Raw genomic sequence first — 27,467 nt, 5'->3', positions numbered from 1 at the left:
GTGCCCCAGTGTCACTAAGGTTTCTGGACATCACACATTCTGTGCTTCCTCAAGCCGCCAATTTAAAGGGCCTGGGGCTCCCGGCAGCAGCTGGAGCCCCGCTTCTGGAGCCCCCAGGTAGCAGAGGCAGTCGGGAGCCCAGGGCTTGGGCAGCGATTTAAAGGGTCTGGGATTCCGGTGCGGTAGTGGTGGCTGGGAGCCCGGGGCTCTTTAAAATCACTGCTGGAGTCCCCAGCTGCCACCACTAGCCTGGGGGTTCCAGCAGCAGGGCTCAGACAGCGATGTAAAGGGCCTGGGGCAGTAGCAGTGGCCAGAGCCCCGGGCCCTTTACATCGCTGTCCCAGGCCACCGCTGCTTCTCTCGGGGCTCCAGGAGGAGGGCTCGGGTGGCGATTTAAAGGGCGCAGGGATCTGGCTGCTGCTGGGAGCCCTGGGACCTTTAAATCACCGCTGGAGCCCTGCTGCCAGAGCCCTGGGGTAGTGGTGGTGGCTGGGGGGGGGTCCTGTGGAAATTTAAAGGGCTCAAGACACTGCTGCAGCAACTAGAGCCCTGGGCCCTTTAAATTGCCCCCATGCTCCGGGGCGCCCAGCCGCCTTCGCAGCTGGTAGCTCCAACAGAGATTTAAAGGGCCCCGGGCTCCCAGCCACCACTACCGCAGCTGGAGCCCCAGGTCCTTTAAATCTTGATTTACAGGACCTGGGGATTTAAAGCCCTCCCCGTTCCCATTGAGGCCCCGCCTCCTGCTCAGGACTCCAGCCTACAGGTAAGTCCTTTAAGTTACTTTCACCCCTGCTTTAAGTACGTGGGCATTTTCAGTGATGTCAACAGAGCTACTCCCATGATTAATGATAAAAGACTCAATTTTAATGGGAGTTGGATTGGGTCTATACTGAACTGTCCCTCCAGCTTTCATGACACGAGAAGTCCCATGGGATGGTGAGTACCAGTGTGATTAAATAAGGTACCTGTCCAGTCATTTAGGAGCTATGCAGTTCTACAATTAAAGTGCCCTCTCATCTGTGGCAGAAGTCCCAGGGGAGTCAATTGACTTTACAGGTCTTGTAGGTCAGCCTATGTTTGCTGCACCGCTTGTACAATGATGGAGTCCAAATAATTGTTTTTATGCACTACATGATGGTCAGAAACTAACAGGTTATGTGCTTAATATGTGCACATGTACGGGTAAAATGAAAGCTAGGCTAATAATTCAATGAGGTTTCAGAATAGGCGTTTTTAAAAAAAAAAATCCCAGAAACATGATTACCCTGATTTGACATTCACTCCTGGAAACAAAACACACTAACCAACACCAGAGTCTTAATGGGAGAAGATAACAACCAAAATATTGAAACACCTATGGATATTTTCTTAAACAAGGACTCATACAACTGCCACAAACTTCATTTGAAAGTGCCTGGTCTCAGATTCAGGGCAACATAAATTACAACAAATTCTACTTTAATTTTTGGCATTCATTCAAAATTAAAGAAATGAGAGCTATAGAAGTAGTGTACTATTAGAGGGTTTTTTCTCTATTGCAATCTTAACTCAAAGACCCTTTGGGCTTCAGATTTCATTTTTATACCTATAACGTGGACAATTTTGAGTACAATTAAAAAACCCAATGAAATAGAAGAAAAATGCTCAAATATTAAGGATTTAAAAAAAACAGTGGATTTGCATGTATGTTTAGAAAAACTCTGCATTTCAGGTTAAATATACTAGCTCCCATCAACATGATAGATTGTGGCAACAATACGCGAATTACTGAGTAACTTCAGTCATATTTTTTAATACTTATTTTTACAATTGACAAGAGTGTGGCGGTATAACAACATACATTAAAGCCCAAATTTTCAGAAAAATGCACTATCATTTATGTGCCTAATTTGTGTGTGGAAATGACTAGTTACATTCAATTGGTAATTTGAGCACAAATTAAGGCTCTAATCCTGCAAACCCTTATACCCACACATAACTTTAAACTACCCACATGTGTAATTCAGTGGGTTGTGCCTAAGCATTTGCAGGATTGAGGACTTAGGTATGTAATTATTCGTCATATTTGTGAAAATTTAAACAAACAAAAATCAAGGAAATTTAAAAGGAGAGCTTCCATTTGATTGTTAATTCACCTTCTTGTGCCTACACAAGTTCAAGATGTTATTAACATGTACCAGACTAGTTAGGCAATAAATGTCAAATTAAAAGGAGGTTCGATTATAAGACAAAATTTGATGCATGATTGAATGCAAAAACCAGTATATTTATTAACGAACTGTGTAAATTAAAAACAGCGACTTTTTTTTTAAAAAAGTACTCTATGGCTAAGACTTATAGACCAAGTTTGTCTCAAAGTGAACACAAAAACCAAGACACAAAAAGCAAACACTAACAACCTTATATGAGAGAGAGGTTATGGCAGGCACTGCTATACTATATTATTAATTCAGTCATTAGAGGGGCAGATTCTGATCTAATTTACAGCTAATGCACGTTTACACAAGTGTAATTGAGATCAGATTCTAGCTCTACATTTATGCCACAGTGAAGTGATATATAGGAGTCATAATAAACAGAAGTCCCCTTTTGTATAAATACGTCATAAATAAAGTATGTAGAGATACAAATATTCATACCTTACAACAATAGCTTAACAGTCTATTTTAGAAGCAAACACTAAAATAATACTTTGTTAAAAATATGTCTCAGTTGAAATGAGCAGAGTAAATTTACAGTGCTGCATTAGCTATTCAGTGATGCTACACACCTCAGCAACAATTTGTGTACATGTTGAAGCCTTTAGACCTTTAGTAATGAAAGTAAGTAGCAATTTTTTTTGTGCAAAAAAAATAAATAAACATTGTTAAATACCCAATGTTTGGTACAAATGCTTCATATGCAGATAAGTTAATTTTTATACATTTGTTTAGAAAAATACACTAGATATTTCTACTTTCCATTGGCTAAAAATAAGGACCAGATTATGTATATCCTTGTACTTTTAAAGGAAGGCAATATTAAAATTACCATCAAGCTGCTATATTAACCCATTAGGGATTCAATCCCTTACTTCTTACACAAGCAAAATTCCCATTCAAGGAGAACAGTGACTGCACAAGGACTGCAAGACCGGGTCCTAACTTTGTACAAATGACCAATTGGTCCATGGCACAAGTGACATTCCCCCCCACTCGCCACCCTAAATCTGAAACCTTCAAGATTTAAAATCTGCAGGTTTATTAAACTATCAAACCAGCACACTTTTTAGAAAAGAGCTACACTTTTACAAATGCAAATGCCTATCTGTTAAGCTATCATTTGTTCAAAAAAAATGCACATTCAAACTGTAAAGTTATTAGGAAAATACTCTTGCAAATAAACTATATAAAGATAAAATACAATTCAAAGTTAGTTTTTACATTATTCTATAAAGTGCAGAAAAATCCTTCTAAAAGGGAAATAACTACTCCCTATAACAATAATATAATTATAGCAGCTTTTGCATAGCACTACTTATAGGAAGTTGAATACTGCAGTTTCTTCAGGAAGAAGAGGATGGAAGAGTCTCTTCCAGTTCAGATCTTTTCTTTGAAACCAATCTGTTTTCTTCAGCAATGGTAGATGGTGCCAAGTGTCCATTGAGAGCACTTCTGGAACAGTGGGCATGTCCTATTAAGATATTGATTCGTATTTAAACTGTGCTCCAATTCAATTTATTAATCATTCTGCTTGCTAATATTTCACATAGACAACATTTTTTTAAATTATGGGACGTAATATTTGCATGCTCCCTATGGACTGCATTGAATTATTCTAGTCTACATCAACGCCTGGGGTAATGGATGAGTAATGTTAAAAGCTACTGAGAACTACAGATAATCATACTATGCAATACACAAATATTATAAGAGAAGAATCTCTGGGGTGCACAGGGAAATTCAGTCAAAGGAGCCAACAAAGAGCGTGTGTTAAGAATTAGTGCAGCAATAACCCTTTCACTGAAAAACTCCACTGGGACACGTCAGACATTAATAAAGGTGTTTGCTCTGTTAAAAGAACCCAGTCTACTGCACATTATACCAGAAAGGATGTTTGTCTGGCTGATCAGTAGATGGCTCATTAATGATAGATTTAAACACTTGGCAAATCAGTCAGAGACTAGTTTCTGCATTTGAAAAATGACACTTTTTCCATCAGATATTCAAGCAGCCGATGAGCACAAAGAGTGCTGTTCTCCATGTCAGTCAGAATACAGGGTAATAATAGTACACTATTCAAATGTCACTCTACTTAACAAGGTTATGCCAGATAACTAACGCATATTTAGGTTACTGGAAGACATCACAGAGCCTCTGGAAAGTTCTCCACTTCAAATGAAACATCTGTTCCACTTTGGCATTTATGTAGCACCTGGAGAGGTGTCAGAGGTGGTCTATCACGGAAAAGTGGGCTGCTAACAGGTCTTTTTATTTCTATATATAGATGCACTGTTTGGAAAAACGTCAGGAGCATTCTTTGCTTGGTCTTCCCCAGCCCCATCCTTCGTGGTAGCTTAAATCTTACCCAGTAGTTGGCAGTAAGAAAGTACATTTTATCTTTTAAACTGCGCAAATCAGATACAGAATCAGTGAGCCGGAATAAACATGGAACTCCACAGTGCCCTTTTCCAGTCATTTTTCAAACAAGAACTGGTCTTGAAAGTGTGTAAACAGTTCATTAATAAAATGGATGGGATACAGAATCCCCTACTGAAAGTTTGTTATTTTCGGTGCCACCTACTGGGATAAAAGAAGGAACTGAATCAACTCTGGGAAGTTGGAGCCCTTAAAGTGGAAGACAGAAAAGGGACTCTTCTGTCTAACATGGCAAAAGACAAAAACTACATTAGTGAAAAAGCTAGAAATTGGAGCAGTTCTACAAGGAACAAGAAGAGACTGGGATTACCCAAAATAACAGGACTGATCCGACCACAGCTGTCATGAGAGAAGACAGACTGGGTCATGCATGGGAAGAGGAACCAGACCATGGTCATAAAGGGTGGAATTCCCCTTTGTTCAAAAAGACAACACAAGGTGTAACACCAATTAGGAGTTAAGTGGGACATGAGCAGTGCATAGGCCTTGTGTTGACCTTCTGCACAAGGGGTAAGTTACAGTCCAAGAGAGGAGAGGCTGGCCCAGAACTGGGTCACTCTTGAAAGGTTCCAAGCCAAACCAGAGTTAATCAAGAAGAAAGCAGGTCACAGCCTTCCAAATAAAGTCAGAAATGAGTAAAAACAATTGGGAGTTTCATGGGAATACCATAAAGAGACCTTACCTCAGCATATTTACGCAACGGGATCTACTTATCATGGGATCATTGAAATAGAGTATAATAGTCCTAGATTGTTGTTTTGATGTATTGACCATCCTCAGACGTTCTTGTCAACTGCTGGAAATGGCCCACCTTGATTATCACTACAAAAGGGTTTTTTTTCCCTCGCTCTCCTGCTGGTAATAGCTCACCTTAAGTGATCACTCTCGTTACAGTGTGTATGGTAACACCCATTGTTTCATGTTCTCTATGTATATAAATCTCCCCATTGTATTTTCCACTGAATGCATCCGATGAAGTGAGCTGTAGCTCACAAAAGCTTATGCTCAAATAAATGTGTTAGTCTCTAAGGTGCCACAAGTCCTCCTTTTCTTTTTGCAAATACAGACTAACACGGCTGCTACTCTGAAACCTGACCATGCTGGGTTGTTTCAGAAGAGTGTTGCTCTGTATATGGGGGGGGGGGGGTAGGCCACTGGTATAAACTGTTCTTTATTAATACACTGGGTTATCACATTCTCCTCTCAGTTCTACCAGTGTAACTCCATGCAGTGGAAATTAGCTCCACTCGATGGGACTGCCCTGGTGTAACTGAAACAAGAATCTGACTCACTATAATGGTCAGATCGGAAAGAACTGTTCAACATTTGCACAGGTTTCCGAATGTTAGTTTATATATGAAAATGTGTAGTTCAAATGTTTGTTGTTCATGTAATCCCTATGTAGAGCCCAGTTCTGTCAGATTTACTCACCTGGGGTAGTACCTTACTTTACAAATGGTACCCTGGATTTCAGTGGGACTACACCAGATCTAAGATACCAGTCGAGGTGAGTAAAGGGTGGCAAAGTCAGGGCCATAGTGAATACATCAGCACTTTTAATTCATTACATAGGAATCCTACAAGCAACTTTATTGTTTCATGCAATGGCTTTGATTACATACAAAGATTGTAATTTTAAGTATTCTCTTTGCATTGGTGTTAGCAGTACAACAATTATGCTAAGTATGGTAACGAATTCAACAGACGCACACACTCTGTCTCTCTCCCAACTTACTCTCTGTATCTTCAAGAGGATTATCATTATAGGATTCTGTATCGGAGTATGTTCTTCTGCGTCGTTGGGATAACCGGTGGAGTGAAGAAATTGGTTCTTTTGTGGCGTGACTACTGAAATTAAATAGGATTTATTAGTTTTAAAAACTTATAACAAAACATCTAGCCAGTCTATTAGCTTTTATTTTAAGATATATCTTTTGGTATTTATAGTGCTCTTAAAGATAGTAAAGAGCAATACTGAGGAGTAAACTGAAAGGAACTCCATGTGAACAGAACACGGTTAGCCTGCACAGATTTTGAAATCTGAAAAATGTGGTAAGAATATAATTCTTGCAAAAAGAAATATAATTCAAATTGTACAAGAATGAATCATCAAAAATCTTAGTGTTTCAGGCTCCAATCCTGCAAACTCTAATGTGTATGAATAATTTTATGCAAGTACAGTTGTCCCACTGAAACTACTTATTCGCATAAAGGTACTCACATGCATAAGCATTTGCAGGATGAAGGCCTTAGATAATACTTCCATTATTTGCCATAAGACTTGATTAAACAACTTGGATAAGTTATAATGGTCATTTTAAATTATACAATCCTACCAAAAACCATAGAAAGATTATGTACATATTTCTATTATAATGATTTAAAAAAATCTGTAACAAACAACAGTGGGCTTTACTTATTTATTTTGCCAATGTTGAAGTCTCTCCTTGATGATATTTTTATATTTCTTTTTAAAACTAAACTAAAAATATATGAAATTTGGAATATTACTCAGAATAAAAATGGAAACTTAAACTTAACTAGTATATCTTTGACTTGTATGTAAGTTGCAACATCTGTGTCTTAAAATTGGATTTGCAAAACTATTGATATTAGATTGTCACTTCCTAAATTTTAAAGCATTTGCCAACCATGCAAATCCTCTGCAATAGTGACGTCAGCTGATATTTCCCTACTGAGGGGCTTGCTAAATTGGTCCAGTGAGGTGCTTTCAGAAAGTGAATTAGCCTACTTAACAGCAATCTGTATTCTTACCTCTCTGAACTATATGCACCAGGATGGCTAATGGAGCGTTTCATCTAGAAAATGAAAGAAACAAGTTGTAATCTCTTTATCAGGATTTATAAAATTCTTATACACGGCCATATACTCTATTTACACTTCTCAGAGAGAGAAGGTGATTTTTTAAAATTATTATTTAAAACAAAAGTCAACCACAATTAAGGAATCTTATTTAGCTATTTGAAAGAGGATAGATTGCCAGTAATGCAGGAATTTTTAAAGCACTAATAAAAGAGAACTAGTTTACTACCCAAAAATATTACCTGGGATCTATACATCTCATTCTCTCTAGCCTCAAAAATTACTCAAAATTTCTACTGGATCATTGGTAGAATCCACAGAAACCTCAAAACGTTTTTAACTAATGTCAGGTTCAGGACTACATTATACAAAAGGATTAATCCAAGAGCTAAATTTTGCCATTTGGTATGCACACAGGGTGCCCTCTGATTTTAATGGGAACTCTCTAAATGTGCCCAAGAGAATCATTTGACCCAAAGATTGATCAATAAGAGTCGTTTGAGTGGATGGGAGGAAAGGGAGGAGATTATCAGATACAAATAAATGAAAGGGAAAGAAGTGGGGGGGGGGTAGACCTAGAACAGTGTAGATCTGAGAATCCACATACATGAAGTAAAGTTTGACAGAGCCTCACTTATCCCAACCCTCAACAGGCAAATAAATAAAAAATTAAGAATTCCATAAAGTATTTTAATCTTATACATTATTTAACAAAAACAAACTTGTCAGCTAAAGGCATATTTGATCAACCAGGACATTGTTTAAAAAGAGACATATTAACACTGGGAATCTGAAATGCACTTGCTGAGAGTTAAGCCACAAAGAAGTTCTCTGTTTTGATGAGCAGCCAGGTTACAGTATTAAAAGAGAACAATGAATACAGTAACTCCTCACTTAACGTTTTAGTTATGTTCCTGAAAAATGGGACTTTAAGCGAAACAATGTTAAGCGAACCCAATTTCCCCATAAGAATTAATGTACATAGGTTCCAGGAAATTTTTTTTCACCAGACAAAAGACTATATTATACACAGCAATGATGACTGTGATGCTTGGTTGAGGTGGTGAAGTCAGAGGGTGGAAGAGGGTGGGATATTTCCCAGGGAATGCCTTACTGCTAAATGATGAACTAGAATAGCTGAGCCCTCAAGGGTTAACACGTTGTTGCTAATGTAGCCTCACAAGGCAACACAAATGGAGGGAGGGGAGACAGCATGGCAGACAGAGACAAAGACTCTCACCTGTGTGCGTGTGTGTGAGTGAGAGAGAGAGATGCACATTGCCCCTTTAAGTACGTTGACTCCCACTCTAAGTACATTGCCTTTTTAAGTAGATCAGCAAGTTGAGACAGCCCCTGCTGCCAGCAAGCTCCCTCCATCCTGAGCCCTGTCCTGTCTCCCCCCTGCTCTATGGAGATGGGATAAGAGGGGGGCAGGAGCAGGGGGGAGGAGGACACCCTGACATTAGCCCCCTTCTTTCCCCGCCCCCCTTATACAGCAAGCAGGAGGCTCCTGGGAGCAGCTCCAAGGCAGAGGGCAGGAGCAGCACATGGCAGTGAGGGGAGGGACAGCTGAACTCCCTGCTGGGAGGCTGCTGCACAGGGAACTTAGGGGTGTGGGGAGCTGATAGAGGGGCTGCCGGTCTACCCTGGTTCCAAGCCCCCATCAGCTAGCTCCAACGGGCTGCTCTTTGTGCAAGCAGTGGACAAAGCAGGTGGCTGCCAAACAACATTATAAGGGAGCATTGCACAACTTTAAATGAGCATGTTTTCTAATTGATCAGCAACGTACTAATGAAACAATGCTAACCGGATGACTTTAAGTGAGGAGTTACTGTATTTAACGTTTTAAAAAAATAACCCTGCAGTATAGGTAACAGGATAATTTAATTTTCGTATGAATGCTGAAAAGTACTGAGCGTTAATCCAGTACTTGAGTACGATTAGCACTGTCATCATCCACAGGAGAATTACTCCTACGATGAACAATTTATGTGAAGGCTGGCAAGCAAACAGACTAGGGAACATGCCAGTAGTGATTTACATTTAAGGCTAAAACTGTTGACTTCAGTTGAGTCAGGATTACACGTGACTACATAGCATATATTCTTCTACCCTTCCAATCAACATAATAACACTTTAAAATGTTACACTTATAAAACATCCAGACCATTTGAATAGGTGAAGGTGACACAGGAGAAACTAAGGGATCAGGATGAGGCAGTTGAAACATCTCTGGCTTAAACTTGGCATTAGCTATCTTCACACATTCTTCAAGTGTTGTAATAAATGTGTTACATGTGGCACTCAGCAAGGAGGAGGCTTCGTTCATGTTCTGAAAACGAATGACAGCACAAACATCAGCAAGAATGTAAAAAGACAGAAAATGTTACTTTAGAATCAACTGATTTCCCAGTTAACTGGCCAAAAACTCTCAAAAAATACAAGTTTGGTGACTATTCTTTTTAATGGTAGCTAGAATCAACCTTATTGAAAAATGAACACACACATATAATAGCAGAAGACTATTTTGGGAGGTTGGGGTAATACAGCAAAACACTGAAATGTTTTTCCTGCTTCCTAAATACACGGGGCTGAACTTTCAGAAGGACTGAGCAACCATCACTTCTACTGGAGTCATCAGTTTATTTTCTATTTAGTGAAATAAGTTAATTAGAGTGGGGCCCATCCATTAGATCTATTATCTTTCCTAATGAAAGGAGTCTCTGGGTCAAATTCAACCCTGCTGTAACTGGGCACAATCCTACACTCATCAGTGAAGTGGCCCACCTATTCCAGGGCTGAATTTGGTCATGAAGTAGGATTAGAAGAGCAAACAGATTTCCTATGAATGCCCAAATGCAGTGGGCACTTGCAGCAGTTTTCAAGACCTGGGATTCTAGTTTGCAAAGATAAGGGAGGTTCTAGCAAAGCATAAAGAAACAGGATGTTTCAATTATTGTCTATTGTAGAGTTCTTAGACAAAGAGAATTCACGTGCAACCAACCCAGCCAGCTTTGCTTCTATCTTTTAACTGAATGACTCACCAACATATTTCCTTGTTAAAATGACTCTGATGTCATCCTGCATTGTATCTACATAATATTTTTTATTGTGGACTGTATTACCCTACTCCTGAACCCAGTATATCTGAATATAGACAAGTTTTAAACATCTATTAAACTGACCTGATGTAAATATTTTCCAACATTAAGTTGCTGATAAGGTGCATAAGGTGACAACAATAACTTAAGATGATTTAAATAATCAGGTTCTCCAGTATAATTTTAGAAATCTGATACCTCAATGCTGGGAGATGAGCTTGCCTGATCATGGTGAACAAATTCTTGTATTGTGTGAACTTGCTGCATTAAGAGATCACAGTAGAGGCGAAGTTCGGACATTTTGGTTTTGAGAGATTCATTGGTTTCACTAATTTCTACAAGAAAAAAAAATAATAAAAAACCCCACCAATCACGGCATAAGATTTATCGACACAATTTTTACAAACAAATTTTATTTTTTTCCATATAAGGGCTCTACACAGATTGAAATTCCTTTCAAGACTAGGAAGGGATTCTTAAATGAGTTGGGAATAGCTTCACAAAGTACACATAAATTTGGAAGGGGCCATGGAGAAAGGTATATAACCAGCAAACAAGAGGTTAAATATTTTCTTATTTACCGTGCCAGCCCAGGGAAAAACACAATGGACAAAGTCTGTGGCCTCAACAGGTGAAGAAGGTCTGCTTCTCTATATCCACAAGCACCTGAGGAGAGTGGTTGCTCACTCAGGGAACCTTGCAAATTATAAATCTGTCAGACTGGCTACAGAGGATTACCAGTCTTTACCAAGAAAAACTAGGGAGGCAGAAATGGGGATTATGGAGAGAAATCAGAACAACAGCAACTAAATGACTCCAGAACAGCTACAACCAGCATTTTGAGGATGGCAGCTCTAGATTTTTTAAGTTTTAGCCTTTTATTTAACTAAGAGCTCTCCAGCAGCAAGAACAAAATACTTTTTTCCCCATCGTGCTTGCTGCAGGTTTTGTGTTAATTTCATATTTCCTATGCTGTATAACCTAGCATTGTAAACAGTGTTAATAAATGCTGTAACAGTTCTCCCTGACTGCCTATTTAAAGATGTGCCTGTTCTGTCTTTACAGGCCTTTTCTGCACTACAGAATTACAGGATAACATTCTCACTGGAGCTGAATTTTTGGTATTGCTGATGGGAGGTTTAGTGTATACAAGCCTCCAGTGGCTTCTGGTTTTATGTTTTTCACCATGACAGTTAAATCTGCTGCTCAGAAGTTGTAACTAACAGTGGTAAAAATGCTGGAAACCACCAGAGCCTTGTCTAAACTAGGGCTCCCACTTGTGCTGGTCCAGCTGAATGAAATATATTCAAAAAATTCTGTAGCACAGACACAATCTAAATGACGCAAAATTAAAGGCGTATAGCCATTAAGAACAGAGCTGTTCTGATCACATTCGGTGGGCAGACCAGACTGGGCTGAATCACACCCTTTGCTTTTAGAAGTGGAAGGCAGGACAATGAAAGCTAAAACTTGTGTAATTTCCCTGTGCTCTTGCAGCGAGTCTGATTTGGTCCAGTATTTTTTAAGCTTAGACACAGGACATAAGGAAACCTTTGTGTCATTCCTAGAGGAGGCTGGGTGACTGCCCCACAACTTTGGTTGTCCATTCAGGCTGTCACATGGGCAAGTGCTGAATACTCACAGAACTGCAGCACAGGGCAGAGAAGCATCTGACTGATTTCTATATTTTTCATGAGATAAGAATATGATTCATACACAGATGGTTCACCATTGTCTTGGGCAGGTTTGAGATTTGGAATACCATTACTACAATGTATGTAAGCACGTGCTATTGCCCAAGTTTATGGCCTGGCTTTTCAAAGGGGCCTAAAGGAGGTAGCCCAGAGACTTCAGTTCAAAATCCCAGCCAACGCGTCTGCAAGTCAGATAATTGTCGATAAGGGGGCAGATCCTCATCTGGTGCAAACTGACATAGTTTCTTGAAGTCAATGGAGTTAATGCTGACTTACACCAGCTGTGTATGTGACCCTTAGTTTTTAAATACCAACATTTCTATGATGCTGGTAGGGCCAATATCTGGAACAAGACAAAGCTGAAAATAACATGGAAACCCAAAACAGGAAGAAACTCTGACAACCAGTAGTGTAATAAAACTCAGGAGTAGTAAAGTGAAGTCACAAGCCAGTTGCATATGAACAATAAAAAAAGTGATTTGACCTACCTGATGCCATACATTTGCAATATTTTAAATATTTTTTCCTTGCTCAGATATATCTTTGCATAGCCAGTCAAACATCTTCCAGTTAGAAGCTGCCAGCGTATTGCAGAGACACTCACTGGGCTAATTAGACTGGCAAAATTCATAATTCTGAGGAGCAATGCCAGCTAGGAGATTTTTAAGCTCATCCATTTCACCATGCTTAGTGATACCTTTCAATCGAAGTACTATATTTAATTAAAATAAGCTCATATTTATACACACACACACGTAAAGGGAATTGAACTACTCGGAGAAATACAGTAACAATAATTCTTCCTTTCTGCTAACTTTAGCGAAGGCTGATCAGTTCTTTTCCTGTTCCCCTTGGAAATTCCAATTTAAATATAAACCGGAAGTTATTATATGCACACAGCAGGGATTACAACCATAATTAAGATTGATCAATATGTAAATTAGATTTACATCTTACATAAATAATACTAAATTCAACCACTAGAATGGGACAAATTAAGAACGATCTTAATCAAAAACAATGTTATTAGATTTCATACACTTTAATGGTATAAATACCTTTTTCTTTTTTTGTTCTGGTGTCTGTCAAACAGGCTTTAGAACTACCCAGTGCTACCAGCCATCTCTGCCTCTCAGCTGCATTAACTGCTTTCATATAGAAATGCTGTTCCCCTGGGATTATTAACTCCATTCTTGTGTTGTCTGTTGGATGAACTAATGATAAAGAGGGAAAAAAGACTAATTTTGCAAAAGATAACTAAACCAGTAAGGATACTACTTATCAAATTCAGACCATATTGTTTCAAGTTATTTACATATTACAGATTGTATTTGGTAAGAAACGGAAGCTATTCAAAACAATTTTAAACACTGTATGAATTTGACATTCATGAACATAATTGACTAAGTAATGGCTAGAGCCAGACACAGTGTGGACAGATACTGTGCAAAATTCCTTCAAAACACTGCCAAAACATTCTTCACCTGAAACACCACTGTTAGTCTAGTCCTGATTCAATCATGCCAACCTGAAGATTTTTGTGATGTGGGCAAATATCTGTGAGGGACTAGGCTAAAATCAATCTCACTTTCCTTTCTGATGCAACCTTCTGGGTTCTGTGTCAAAGTCACCATCCTCTCAAGCATGAGAACGGAGCAGTATTCCACTTAGAGCCATCTTATTCAATACTACATCTTTAATTAGCCCCGGGTGTCACAGAGTACCAGGCATATTTCTCAACCACAGTACTCCCAGGCCTAGCACTGGACAGCCCTGGGTACATGAGAGATGGAATTAATCCCAAATTACTTGCATCCATATTATAGAAAATGAACAAGACGACAAGAAAGGGGACTGAATGTTTCAAGAGATTAGTAATGAGACATAAGCCTTTCACTTCTAGGTCACTGGTTTCAATCTAGGCACTGGGAGTAGTAACCAAAAGTTGTTGCCATCCGATAACTGCTTGCTAGCCTATGTAAGAGAAGTAGATGGACTCGGTCCATTTTCTAGTGATCAGGTACCCACACCACAAATACCTCCACAAAGGTGCATCAGAAAAAAAAGCCAAAGGCAGAAAGTAATGGAAGATAAACTACCCTTTTGAGCCTAAATGTGGCACCCACCAGATCACTGCTGTGGCTCTCCCAGCAAACAATTCCTAACATTCAGCATTCCTTCCCTCTCAGTTTGGGAGGGAGAAGAGCTGTAGCTATGGTAACAGCTTCAGATACATTTCAAATATCATACGTGAAGGCAAGACATAAACAGAAATACCCAAGGGTTTTAATACCCAAGGGTTCATATGGCTGTTTTTAAACCTCATAAAGGAGCAGTAAATGTCATAACCTTTTTCATTATTATTTTGCTTCAGAGTTCATGTTCAGTAACTACAGTAATTGTGGTTGATGTAGCAAGCATGTCTGACTAAACACATCTAGATGTGTGATTTTTCCCCTTACCTTTTTTTAAGCATCATAGAAATTAGTGATGCAAAAGTGGTATTAGGTCATCTTGTTCATTCCCTTGCCAATTAAATTTCCTCTTATAAACACTTATTTAAATCTTACCTTTAATTTCACATACTGCCATCTTTATACTTCCTTTACTGCCTTTGCAAACATCATCCTGTGAATCATAGTAGGACAATATTCCATTGTCTAAAACAAACCAGCGAGGCTGCCAACCTAGGAAGACCATAAATATGAGAGAAAAGCGTTATACTACTGTTTAACTGCAAATGCAAGTTCAGTCAAAAGTAAAGTTGTTTGTCAGTTAAACCATTAAGAGAAACAGGATTTAAACAGATGCAAATAATACTGTGATGTTCACAGGAAATAAAGAAGCATCTTTGTTTTGAAGATCAGATGTGCTGTATACACAAACTGTTATAACAGCATTTTACACTAACTCTTTTGGCAATATTTCATTAGCAATAATATTCCCATTTACATTATCTCCCAGTCTACAGAATAATGATTTTTTAAAATTTAGCTGCCAAAAGTATCCTATTTTGAAGTCTTGTAAATCGCAGACCTCTTGCGGACCATCATCTTTCAAGTGGTCCTCAATAAGATTAAGATCAACTAAATACCGAACCATTAGGCTACAGTCTCTGCTCCCTACAGTACTACACACTCTATTTCACACTTCCTAATCTACAGATCCGGCACACTCTCTCTCTCTCTTACACACACACTCTCATGCACAAAACACAAAGAAAGGTGGTTTCTACCTCATTGCTCAAAAATGATTTAATATCAGAACACTGTAATGGAGAACACACTAAGACCTTATCTACACTAGACAGGGTTTGCCAGCATAGCTATACTAGCAAGCCTTCCTAGTGGAGACGCAGCTTATATTAGCCCCCCCGCCCCCCAAAAAAGAGTTATTTTGTTGGCATAGCTTAGACCAGTTCCATGAATGAAAAAGACACACTGGCAGAGGGGCTTTTTTGCTGGCATAACTGCATTTACACTAAGGCTTTTGCCAGCACAATGACCTTGATTAGGGGGTTACTTTTTTCAGGCTACTAACCAACATAGGTATGCTTGCAAAACTTTTACATGTAGACTAGGTCTCTAACTTCACTACTTCTGCAAAATACATTACAGTACTTATACGCACTAGTACATTATGAGGTGTTATCCTAATATTTCGGGCTAAATTAGAGTTATCAAATAAATAAATTATATGCAGATACAGCATACTTGATTTTATTAAAGCTCTTTTTATAGGCTAACTTGCCAACTCATAAAACTCTGTACTTCACAATAGATACCCCAGTCATTAGTGCTAATTAGCATAACTCACCCTACTACATTGGCCCATTTCAAACTATGTCAAAAACAGCAGATATTTTGTAAATAACCGAAAACAAAATAATAAGTCAGTGTAGCACAACAAGAACACCAGTTCAACAGAGGACTGGGACTGGGGAACCAGGTAGTAGGAAAAGGTGATGCACTCGGTCTCACAATGCTAGCACCATCTTACCAGTCTACTAAATAGCCACTTTCTGGTAATCTATGAATTAGAATGGCACTGCCTGTGGTGCATGAACCTACTGACCTAAAGGACAGCGCAGTGCATAGCATGGATGGCTGCATTATTCCACAGAGCAAACTGAAGCAATCCAATAGCAGTGGCTTTGAAGGGAGGAAGCTGAATCATATACTGGATTGTGACAAGCTTCAGCTAGGGGGTCTGATCCTTAGAGCCCTGCACAGATACAAAAATATGTATCCGCATCTGATCCGCAAAAATTGTCTGCAGATTTGCAGGGCTCTATTTACCGTGGCAGGGCTGAGGCTCCGAGGCACCCCCATGAGGACCCTCCACCTGTCCTCAGCCGGGTGGGGAGCCTGGGGAGCAGGGCCAGGACCAGCGACTGCTCTCAAACACACATCCCTCGCACCATGGGCAGGTGGAGGGTCTGTGCTGCAGTTCCTCATAGCTGCCCACCCGGCTCTTACAGTCAGAACCCAGCGTGGATACAAAATTTGTATCTGCACCCACGCTGCTATCCGCAGAAATGGTCCGTGGATATAAAGCGGATACCCATGGATTTGCAGGGCTCTACCGATCCTGCTCTCATTAAAGTCATTATGAGTTTTATCATTGATTCAATGGGAGCAGAAGCAGGCCCCAGTGCTGGGTGCCACATCTTCTGGACAGGGAAAGAATGGTTTGGGGGCTCAAAGGAATTGACCTGAACAAAGACTGAAAGAGCTAAATATGGATAGCTTGGCTAAGTGCTGGATTTAAGAGACTTCTATTAAAATTTAACTTTTAAAATTACCTACATTATTTGCATCTTTAAAAACATCATCTTATTCTCTCCCTGACTTGCTGCACAGGTACAGGACATTTTGGTGTACAGATTATCCCAGGACTCCGGGGTCAAGGCTTGCAATTAACAGTAGCAGAAGGGATTCAGGACAACAGCCCAAATAATCAGGTGGAAGAACAACAATTAGACTCATTATAGCCTGGCCAATCTGTGGTATGTCTATTTGATGCACTGTAGCATAGTGGGAGTGTGCTTGACAAACGTGAGACCACCCCAACTCGCAGATGAAATGCACGTATCCTCATAGATAACAGCAAGAGATAGCATGAAGAAACGATGGTCCCAGATCTGTGTTACTCCATTTTGGTGCTTAGCACAGGAATGATAGTGGGGAGGCGCAAAGATAAAGTTACCCCATCTTGATGTCTGCTTCATAGTGGGACGGTTCAGGGACCATTTGGGGCCTGGTTCGGTCCCCTCTAGTGAGGCCAGAAATGAGCGGTTCAAGATGTGGGAGGGGGCTGGGGGTTCGGGTGCAGTCCCTGGCTGGGGGTGCGGGCTCAGAAGTGGGGCCAGGATTGAGGAGTTTGGGGTGCAGAAGGAGTCTCTGGGTTTGCGGGGGTGCTCAGGGCTGGGGCAAGGGGTTGGGGCCCCGGGCTTACCTCCGGCAGCTCCCAGTCAGCAGCACAGTGCAGGGTCTAATGCAGGCTTCCTGCCTGTCCTGACTCTCCGCTGCGCCCCGGAAGCAGCCAGCAGCAGGTCCGGCTTCTAGGCGGAGGTGTGGCAGGCAGCTCTATGTGCTGTTCTTGCCCACAGGCACTGCCCCCGTAGCTCCCATTGGCCACGGTCCCCGGCCAATGGGAGTGCGGAGCCGGTGCTCTACGCGGAGACAGCGCACGGAGCCCCGTGCCCCCCCACCTAGCAGCTGGACCTGCTGGCCAATTCCAGGGTGCAGTGTGGTATCAGGACAGGTAGGGACTAGCCTGCCTAGCTCCACAGCACTGCCGACAGGACTTTTAACAGCCCAGTCAGTGGTGGTGACCGGAGCCACCAGGGTCCCTTTTCAACCGGGTGTTCAGGTCAAAAACCAGACACCTGGTCACCCTAGCCCCTATAAGGGGTCAAATATCTAACAGCCTGCTACTTTAAATGGAATTACCAAACAGCTCAATTTAAACATAACACTGGATTAGTTTGGATTAGAAAAAAAAAAAGTTAATTTAACTATAAAGAGATAGATTTTAAGTGAGTACATGGATAAGGTATTAAAGTCAGAAATGGTTACTAGAGAAAAAGAGATAAAACACTTTCTAGTAACTGAACTTAACAAGCTCGACTTGGTTCAAGTTAAATCCTTACCGCAGGTTCCCAGAAACATTGCTGCCAAAATTCTCAGGTCAGGAACTCCCCCAAAGTCAAAGGGTCAGTTTCTTTGTCTTTTTAGGTGAAAGAAAGAGGGACAGAGAGATGGAGATAACCTCGGATCGTTTTGCCCCTCATTTTTATAGTCCATTCACCCTTCAAAAAGCATTTTCCTGAGGGTTACCTCTAGATAAAGTTCCTTCCAGCTGTGAGAACGGAGGCAGGGGATCTCATGGTGAAAGAGATTCCATGTTGTTGCTTGCTAAAATGAAAAACAATCTGTTCCTGCTCCCCTTCGCTGCCAAAGAGGGGCCATTTGACCAGTGATTGCCAATCAACTTTGATGACCAGGGCCATCCCTAGGGGGGTGTGGGGCCCAGGACATTAGAAACTCAGCCCCTCCAGGCCCCACCCCACCCTGCTTCTTCTCGCCCCCGCCCAGGTCCATCCCCTTCCCCAAGCATGCTGCACCCTCCTTGCCCCCCAGCGCCTCCTAACACCACGAAACATCTGATCCGAGGTAGGCGCTGGGAGGGAGAGGGAGGTGCTGATCGGCAGGGCCCGCCAGCAGGGAGGGGGAGGTTCTGGTAGGAGGGCTCCTCCTCACCCTCTCCCGCCCACCTGCTGCTCGCCTCCCCGTTTGCCTCCTCACCCCACTCGCCCACCCGCCTCACCTCCCTGCCTGCGGGACCCCCCAAAGCACGGGGCTCAGGGTGGTGGCACCGATTCGCTGTACTCAAGGGACGGCTCTGTTAATGATACTTCATTAGAGGTGTCAGCTTGTCCTTTGTCTTTGAGAAATGAGTTTACCCCCTCTTCCTGTCCCAAGGACCCTGTTTACTACATATATGTAAATTGAGGTAAAAATAAAATGTCTTTGTTTAGGATAGACATGTTTAACAGCTTCTGCCTAGACAGGGCTATATGGGTTTGAACACATGCCATCACCACCATACAAGGGGAACTCATAACTTTACATAAAATGTTACTACATACATTTCACCATGACATTATTATTCAATGATTATTAGTTTTCAGATGATACTTCACAAAGCATATTTGGTACAAAGATTATTACAATAATGCGTATGTGCGAATGCAGGGGTGTATTCAGTCACACTACTCCTTCTATGTAAAGTAAGATAAAGAGGGTGAATTGGAAGAGAGACTAGAGATCATGATTTTATGACTCACAAATGAAACCCATCACCCTGAACTTCAAACATTTAAAGCAGGAGAAAAGGCAGCAGATAGGACATACTCCTATGGTCTCTTCATATTATATAACAGCATTTGACTGTAGTGAATGTTTGATCGGTCCTTTTAATCTGTAAGAATATCCAAAAAGAACTAAGTAATTACCTCTGTCAAACAAAAAAAAATAATACATGCACACACATACATACATAAATAATGACACTTGTGGTTATCTAGATCAGTTGCAATTCAACAGTTTGCAGTTTAATATACATTGAAATATGCAGTTAAAAAAAAATCTTTCTAGTTTACCCCCATAACACATTTTCTGCAACTGCTTTTGAGACTAACATTGTATTTATCTCTTAACTATGTGAAATGCAGACAAAGCCATGATCTGCTGCATGGACTTGTGTTGATAAGAAGGGACCTTGTAACAGATGATTATTATTCTGGCCATATCTGATCCTTGATGTCACTGGCAATGCAAATAAGTAAACCAGGGCTGAATATGACTATAAATTTATGATAGTAACAAGCAAAACAAGAAAATGTTTTCTCTTATAGTAAACTGGGTGATATAGAGTGTACCCTGTGTGTGAAAAAATATGAGACAGATTGCGCCTTATATATTGCTGGATGCACATACAATATTTAAACTAGAAAAACAAGCTGTATTTGTTTTTGGTTTCATTTAAAAAGGAGGGTTGGATAATAATACCCAGTAGACTGAAAAATAGTTTGCAATGGTTTGGCAACATTACAGACTAGACAGAAATCTCTGAATCAATCCTCCATAGGGGATCTAGATGCATTTTTTTGTTTAAAGTTGATAACAACTTTTTCTAACATAATTTGAACCTGCTGATTTCAAAAATGGTTGTTACCAAGTTGAATTCCGATGTTTAGACCCTCAAACTTGCAAATAAATATGGCAGCAAAAATTTCACCAGAAATGTGTGCATGAACTTGTCAACAAAATTTAAGTGAGGCATAATTCCTTTTCAGTCTATTAAGAACAGAAATGAGAAGACACAATCATTATTTTAACTCCTACTGCACTTGAATAATCAACCTTTTATAGCATTTAGTCATCCACAGATCTTAAATTAGAAATATGTTAATCATAATACAGAATGTATTTTTCTTGTAATATGTGAAATCATTTTCTTGCATGCTTTGTATTTGTTTAATAGTGCATAATGCTTTATAGTTAGACTAGAATTAACATAGACATGATGGTATTTTTTACAAATAGAAAGAGTAACAGTAGTTAGCTGAGATGGTGGTTTGATTACAGTTGTGGGCAAACCATGGAACTGGTAGTAAGTCTTCAAAAAATTCTATAGTCTACAGTCTTCTACAGTCTCTATATTATTTGCCAACAGTTAAGTAAAGAAATGTGTGAGGCAGGTGAACAAGGATTGCATAGAATAAGGGAGCCAACAGCCATTAGAAAGAAACTGCAAGATGTCATAGACAGAGAGGCTACTGACAGAACTCATTTCACCTTTCAGTCAGGATAGACAGCATCAGTTGTGTCGCAAACCCAAATCCAGAAATCACAGAAAACAAGAGCATCTGCAACTGATGTATCATGAGTGGCAAGCTGTAGTGATCCCAATAAAGATACCAGCATCCATAATATAAGACAGTCCAGTTCTGTGAAACCTAAGGACTGGAGATAACTGCGTGTTCAAGGAGTTTCTGTGAGGGAACATAGCTGTCAAGTGATCATGTCAGAAACTCAACCACACGGACCTGATCAGAGCCAAGAGTGGTTCAATGGCATAGGAAAGAAAGGTGGAGGAACTGTAGGCTTCACCAAGACTTGCTCAGACCTTGGCAGATGGGCCTTGTCTTACAGTTTGAAAGCCCATACACAATGAACACTAGAGCCATGTTCCATGTTGGCGTGGAGACCAATTTATTCACTATGAGTCAAGAAAGGCCGGGAAGCAATGTGACAGTGAAGAGGAGGATGTACTCTTACAAACAATTCAAAGGTTAAAGATTTTCTCCTGGGGGGGGAACACCCACTTCATTGCAAAAATATTGCAACAAAAGATCTGGCTACTGAAGGCATACAAGATGCACTGTTGAATGCAAAGATCCTAGGACAAGTGCAACTGGACAGTTTTGTGGAGAAGTGGCTTATGACACAAGAGGGGGAGACTCGATGTGTACACATTTAGGATCCACTGCCAAAAAATAATGCTCCCTACTTTTTCCATGCTATATGAAATGACGAAAGAAATAAAAGAAAAGGCCTCAACCATGAAGGCAGACAGAAATATTCTTCAGCGACTAGTCACAGCTTATGAAGTTAGCAGGACTGTGAATTTGCAATAGATTTTTAAACATGAGTTAACGCCCGTCCCTTTGGCACTAGCACAGACAAATGGCAGTCTAAGAACAGGGACAAAAACAACACTGCGTGACAGACTGACAGCTCATGTCCACTGTCCAACAGTTACTCTTGTTGGGAGAAGCAGTCTCGTGCCAGATGCACAAGCTCTGGTACAAACCATAGGAAAACCATGTGAAGCCAAAACATTTGGAGGCCTTGCAGATACATTTGTAAAATCAGTACTTAGGTCTTCCACAGAATAGACATTGTGTGGATAAGTACTATAAAGCAGTGGTCTCAACCAGTGGTACGCAGACCCAAGGGGGTACACAGAGGTCTTTCGGGGGTACATCAACTCATCTAGACATTTGCCTAGTTTTACAACAGGCTACATAAAAAGCACTAGCAAAGTCAGTACAAACTACAATTTCATATAGACAATGACTTGTTTATACTGATCTATATACTATACACTGAAATGTAAGTACAATATTAATATTTCATTTGATTTTATAATTATATTGTAAAAATAAGAAAATAAGCAATTTTTCAGTAATAGTGTGCTGTGACACTTTTGGGTTTTTAGGTCTCATTTTGTAAACAAATAGTTTTTAATTGTGGAGAAACTTGGGGCATTCAAGACAAATCAGATTGCTGAAAGGGTTATGGTAGTTTGGAAAGGTTGAGAACCACTGCTATAAGGAATCTGTTAAGGTGGTACAAGGCAAAAAATGTTCAAGAGATACAAGACCCATCTGAAGAACGGCAGAAGGCAGACGTGCCTCTTCCAAGTAACTGGATTAATCTCACTGCGCTTTCAGAAAATAAGAAGATTCTTGCAATATTTTTATCTGAGCAACTGACACAAACACCACATGATAAAATTATTATTCTGGCTGTTAGGTTTCATAATAAGGCTGAAGTATGGTGCTCAACAACAACACTTGACACCTATGAGCTCATCAAAAAGAAGCTGACACAAGAATAATTTTACTGTGTGTCCACAGTGATGCCATCAGTGTGGTTGATGCAACCAGGAACTCTGGTGTGCTTATTCTTTCACTGGCTCACTATAGCTAAATGACATGTAGACAGCTTTGGATGAAAGCTCACACATCAAAGGAACCAAAGTATGTTCCTAAGGGAAGAAAGGAGAGCAGCAGAATACGGACCCTGAACTTCAGAAAAGCAGATTTTGACTCCCTCAGGGAACTGATGGGCAGGATCCCCTGGGAGAACAACATGAGGGGGAAAGGAGTCCAGGAGAGTTGGCTGTATTTTAAAGAATCCTTACTGAGGTTACAGAGACAAACCATCCCAATGTGTAGAAAGAATAGTAAATATGGCAGACGACCAGCTTGGCTTAACAGTGAAATCCTTGCTGATCTTAAACACAAAAAAGAAGCTTACAAGAAGTGGAAAATTGGACAAATGACCAGGGAAGAGTATAAAAATATTGCTCGGGCATGCAGGAGTGAAATCAGGAAGGCCAAACCACACCTGGAGTTGTAGCTAGCTAGAGATGTTAAGAGTAACAAGAAGGGTTTCTTCAGGTATGTTAGCAACAAGAAGAAAGTCAAGGAAAGTGTGAGCCCCTTACTGAATGAGGGATGCAACCTAGTGACAGAGGATGTGGAAAAAGCTAATGTACTCAATGCTTTTTTTGCCTCCGTCTTCACAAACAAGGTCAGCTCCCAGACTGCTGCACTGGGCAGCACAGCATGGGGAGGAGGTGACCAGCCCTCTGTGGAGAAAGAAGTGGTTCGGGACTATTTAGAAAAGCTGGACAAGCACAAGTCCATGGGGCCGGATGCACTGCATCCGAGGGTGCTAAAGGAGTTGACGGATGTGATTGCAGAGCCATTGGCCATTATCTTTGAAAACTCATGGCGATCGGGGGAAGTCCCGGACGACTGGAAAAAGGCTAATGTAGTGCCCATCTTTAAAAAAGGGAAGAAGGAGGATCCTGGGAACTACAGGCCAGTCAGCCTCACCTCAGTCCCTGGAAAAATCATGGAGTAGGTCCTCAAGGAATCAATTCTGAAGCTCTTAGAGGAGAGGGCTAGTCATGCCCGACTAATCTAATTGCCTTCTATGACGAGATAACTGGCTCTGTGGATGAGGGGAAAGCAGTGGACTTGTTGTTCCTTGACTTTAGCAAAGCTTTTGACATGGTCTCCCACAGGAGTCTTACCAGCAAGTTAAAGAAGTATGGGCTGGATGAATGGACTATAAGGTGGATAGAAAGTTGGCTAGATTGTCGGACTCAACAGGTAGTGATTAATGGCTCCATGTCTAGTTGGCAGCCAGTATCAAGTGGAGTGCCCCAAGGGTCGGTCCTCGGGCCGGTTTTGTTCAATATCTTCATAAATGATCTGGAGGATGGTGTGGATTGCACCCTCAGCAAGTTTGCAGATCACACTAAAGTGGGAGGAGAGGCAGATATGCTGGAGGGTAGGGATAGGATACAGAGGGCCCTAGACAAATTGGAGGATTGGACCAAAAGAAATCTGATGAGGTTCAACAAGGACAAGTGCAGAGTCCTGCACTTAGGACGGAAGACTAGGGACCAAATGGCTAGGCAGCAGTTCTGCAGAAAAGGACCTAGGGGTTACAGTGGACGAGAAGCTGGATATGAGTCAACAGCGTGCCCTTGTTGCCAAGAAGGCCAATGGCATTTTGGGATGTATAAGTAGGGGCATTGCCAGCAGATCGAAGTACGTGATCGTTCCCCTCTATTCGACATTGGTGAGGCCTCATCTGGAGTACTGTGTCCAGTTTTGGGCCCCACACTACAAGAAGGATGTGGAAAAATTGGGAAGAGTCCAGTGGAGGGCAACAAAAATGATTAGGGGACAAGAAAACATATGACTTATGAGGAGAGGCTGAGGGAACTGGGAATGTTTAGTCTGCGGAAGAGAAGAATGAGGGGGGATTTGATAGCTGCTTTCAACTACCTGAAAGGGAGTTCCAAAGAGGATGGATATAGACTGTTCTCAGTGGTAGTAGATGACAGAACAAGGAGTAATGGTCTCAAGTTGCAGTGGGGGAGATTTAGGTTGGATATTAGGAAAAACTTTTTCACTAGGAGAGTGGTGAAACAGTGGAATGCATTACCTAGGGAGGTGGTGGAATCTCCTTCCTTAGAAGTTTTTAAGGTCAGGGTTGACAAAGCCCTGGCGGGGATGATTTAGTTGGGGATTGGTCCTGCTTTGAGCAGGAGGTTGGACTAGATGACCTCCTGAGGTCCCTTCCAACCCTGATATTCTATGATTCTATGATTCATGCCATTTGTGAGAAACTACACTATGGATCCAATGTTCTGAAAACTCTGCTCTCATTTCATGCCCTGATTGGTTGTGCGTTATTTCTGGATCACAGCAAGAAGACCAAAAGAAAGTTTTCCAGCAACACCTTTAGCTTCCAACACACCCAGAACAGGGTTACCTGGACTCGGAGAAGGTGAAAAGTGCAAAAAAGTTTAATTGGCTAAGATGTGTGGATTGCCAGAAGTTCACAGCACTGACAAAGCACGTGCCATTTTGTTCACATACTTGTGGTCCTCAAAAGTTTAACCCAACAAGCAATACTCTTTTATTTCACATAACACAGAGAGAGCTCACTACCAGGCACTAGTGTGGACACAGGCCCATTGCCCAAATTCAATACAAATCCTCCACTGACTGAACCTAGGGCCCCCAGAGCTTTAAACTTGAGCCTCTACAGTTTAAGAGCCAGGCTTTCAAGCTAAGAGCTGTAACAAAACCATATCCTCTGTAGTTTAGACACAGAGTGACAACTAGCACACACTGACCAGGGGGCTATATTCAGCAGGGGGGACCATATAAGTACATTCCAAAATACTGAGTAAGAATGCAACATATCTTCAATTAAAATAGCATGCGATTTAGTAACTACTGTATTTTAAAAAGACCCCAACACCTCCCAAATCTCGAGTAATCTCCAAGAAAGAGTTGAAAACGTGGGCGCGGGTGAATACAGTTCTTGTGAAAGGTGCAGATCAGCAGCTCTGGAGGGTAACTTTGCCTTCCACTCACTCACAGAATCGGACATCGCCCATTGCGGCACCACAGCGGGATTCCCCGAGCCCAGGAGCAACAGGCTCCTCCTGAACGGAGACCAGCAATCCGCCCTCCGGTAGGCCTCCCCAACAGCCATCAGAGGCTAAAACTGTCCGTTTCTGCCCAAGCAGGCTAGATTCAAACAGCGGCGAACAGCTCCACAGGCCAGCTGGTTTCGTAACCCTCACCTAGATCCCCCTGCACCGGCATCTCCATCCTCCCCGCCGTGCCAGAGGCGCGCTGCCCGCTGACTCCCGGGCACAGCCCGCAAGAGCGATGCTGCGCGCCAGGAGCAGCCCCGCCCTGCCCGTACCTGTCAGGTAATTGGTCCACTTGTACAGGACTCCTTCCATAGCTCAGGGCCAGGCTCCGTGCATCCTCCTCCTGGGAACGGGCGGCAGCGCGGGCAGAGACTCCCCCTTCCCTCCCGCTCAGCAGCCGCCTATGGACATTGACGGCTGAGCCGCGCCGCTCGGGGGCCGAGAGCAACCGCAGCCCCAGTATCCGGCTGGCCCTGCAGATGCTGCCCGCAGCGGGCTATGCACAGGGGCAGCAGGCGCGGCAGAGCGCCTCATGTCCTACGCACATGGCAGTCCGGGGAGGGGGGACGGCCGGTGTCCAGCTCCCCGCAGGCTCTGCCCGCCCCGCTCCTCGGCCGCCTCTGGCTCCCCGCTCCCCCCGCCGTCGCGTTTGCTGCCATTGACCCGGACGTTTCATTTACTTCCTGCCGGAAAGGGGCTGGCTAAGGCAGCCAGCGTACCCGCGCCGTGTCTGCGGGCGAGCCTGCCCTGCCTCGGCCAGACACACGCGCCCCGCGGCGGGGCAGCCAAGTTCTCAGCCGAAGCCTCCCCCTCCGCTGTGAGACTGGTGGCAGCGCTTAAAGCTTCTGCCCGCTGCGGCTGAGCGGAGTGCAAACGAAACGGAGCCGATGCACATGAAGGAAAATGCTGCGGCAGCAGACGCGGAAACGCGCCCCCCTCCCCAACCCCTGCCCGCCCTCCGGGAGAGACGGTGCAGACGCCACCAACTCCTGGGGGGCGCACACGACAAACACCCCGCCCCAAGGGCCTGCGAGACCTTTTGTGATACAGCCCGCGAAATCCCCCCAGCACCAGCGGAGAAACGGTAACACGCCCGCCCTGCAAAGCCCCCACCGCCCCCCGGAGGTGGCGATGCATCCCGCTCCCCCAGGGGACACTTGAAATTCTGCCTGGGAGGGAAGCGGCTCCGGCAAAGGAGTCGGTCCTGGACAGAATTCCCGGGAAGCCCGCGAGACCGACAGCTCCGCACCGCGCGCAGACTTTGCAGACCTCAAGCAATCGAAAGCTGTCAATGGGGGAGGAGCAAGTGGGCGGGCCGCAGCGCCCTGGCACAGCCCACAAAGCGCAGCAGTGCCGCGTCTTGGAGGTTACGATGGACACGCCCC

The 27,467-nt window shown here is 42.3% G+C and overlaps 1 protein-coding gene across 3 annotated transcripts; it reads right to left on the bottom strand.

The window, feature by feature from the left end:
• Positions 1-1,788: 1,788 nt before the first annotated feature.
• Positions 1,789-27,437, bottom strand: PLEKHA3 (pleckstrin homology domain containing A3). 3 transcript variants are annotated; one of them, XM_084643176.1, is made up of 8 exons: positions 26,355-26,695; positions 14,826-14,942; positions 13,314-13,469; positions 10,760-10,896; positions 9,628-9,792; positions 7,413-7,456; positions 6,373-6,482; positions 1,789-3,672 (listed from the first exon to the last, which is right to left on the bottom strand). In XM_084643176.1, exons 1-8 carry the CDS (start codon positions 26,392-26,394, stop codon positions 3,545-3,547), a joined length of 897 nt encoding a protein of 298 aa, XP_084499302.1. In that variant the 5' UTR covers positions 26,395-26,695; the 3' UTR covers positions 1,789-3,544. The 3 variants fall into 3 exon arrangements, with proteins under 3 accessions (XP_084499302.1, XP_084499301.1, XP_084499303.1); XM_084643175.1 differs by having other exon boundaries at positions 3,448-3,672; positions 6,373-6,485; positions 26,355-26,692; XM_084643177.1 differs by lacking the exon at positions 26,355-26,695 and adding an exon at positions 27,352-27,437 and having other exon boundaries at positions 3,449-3,672; positions 6,373-6,485.
• Positions 27,438-27,467: the final 30 nt, after the last annotated feature.

This window comes from Lepidochelys olivacea, assembly GCF_965140295.1.
Source record: "Lepidochelys olivacea isolate rLepOli2 genome assembly, chromosome: 11".
Lineage (NCBI taxonomy): Eukaryota > Metazoa > Chordata > Testudines > Cheloniidae > Lepidochelys > Lepidochelys olivacea.
The sequence above is the reverse complement of the archived record's forward strand: the minus strand, read 5'-3'. Positions and strand labels throughout refer to the sequence as shown.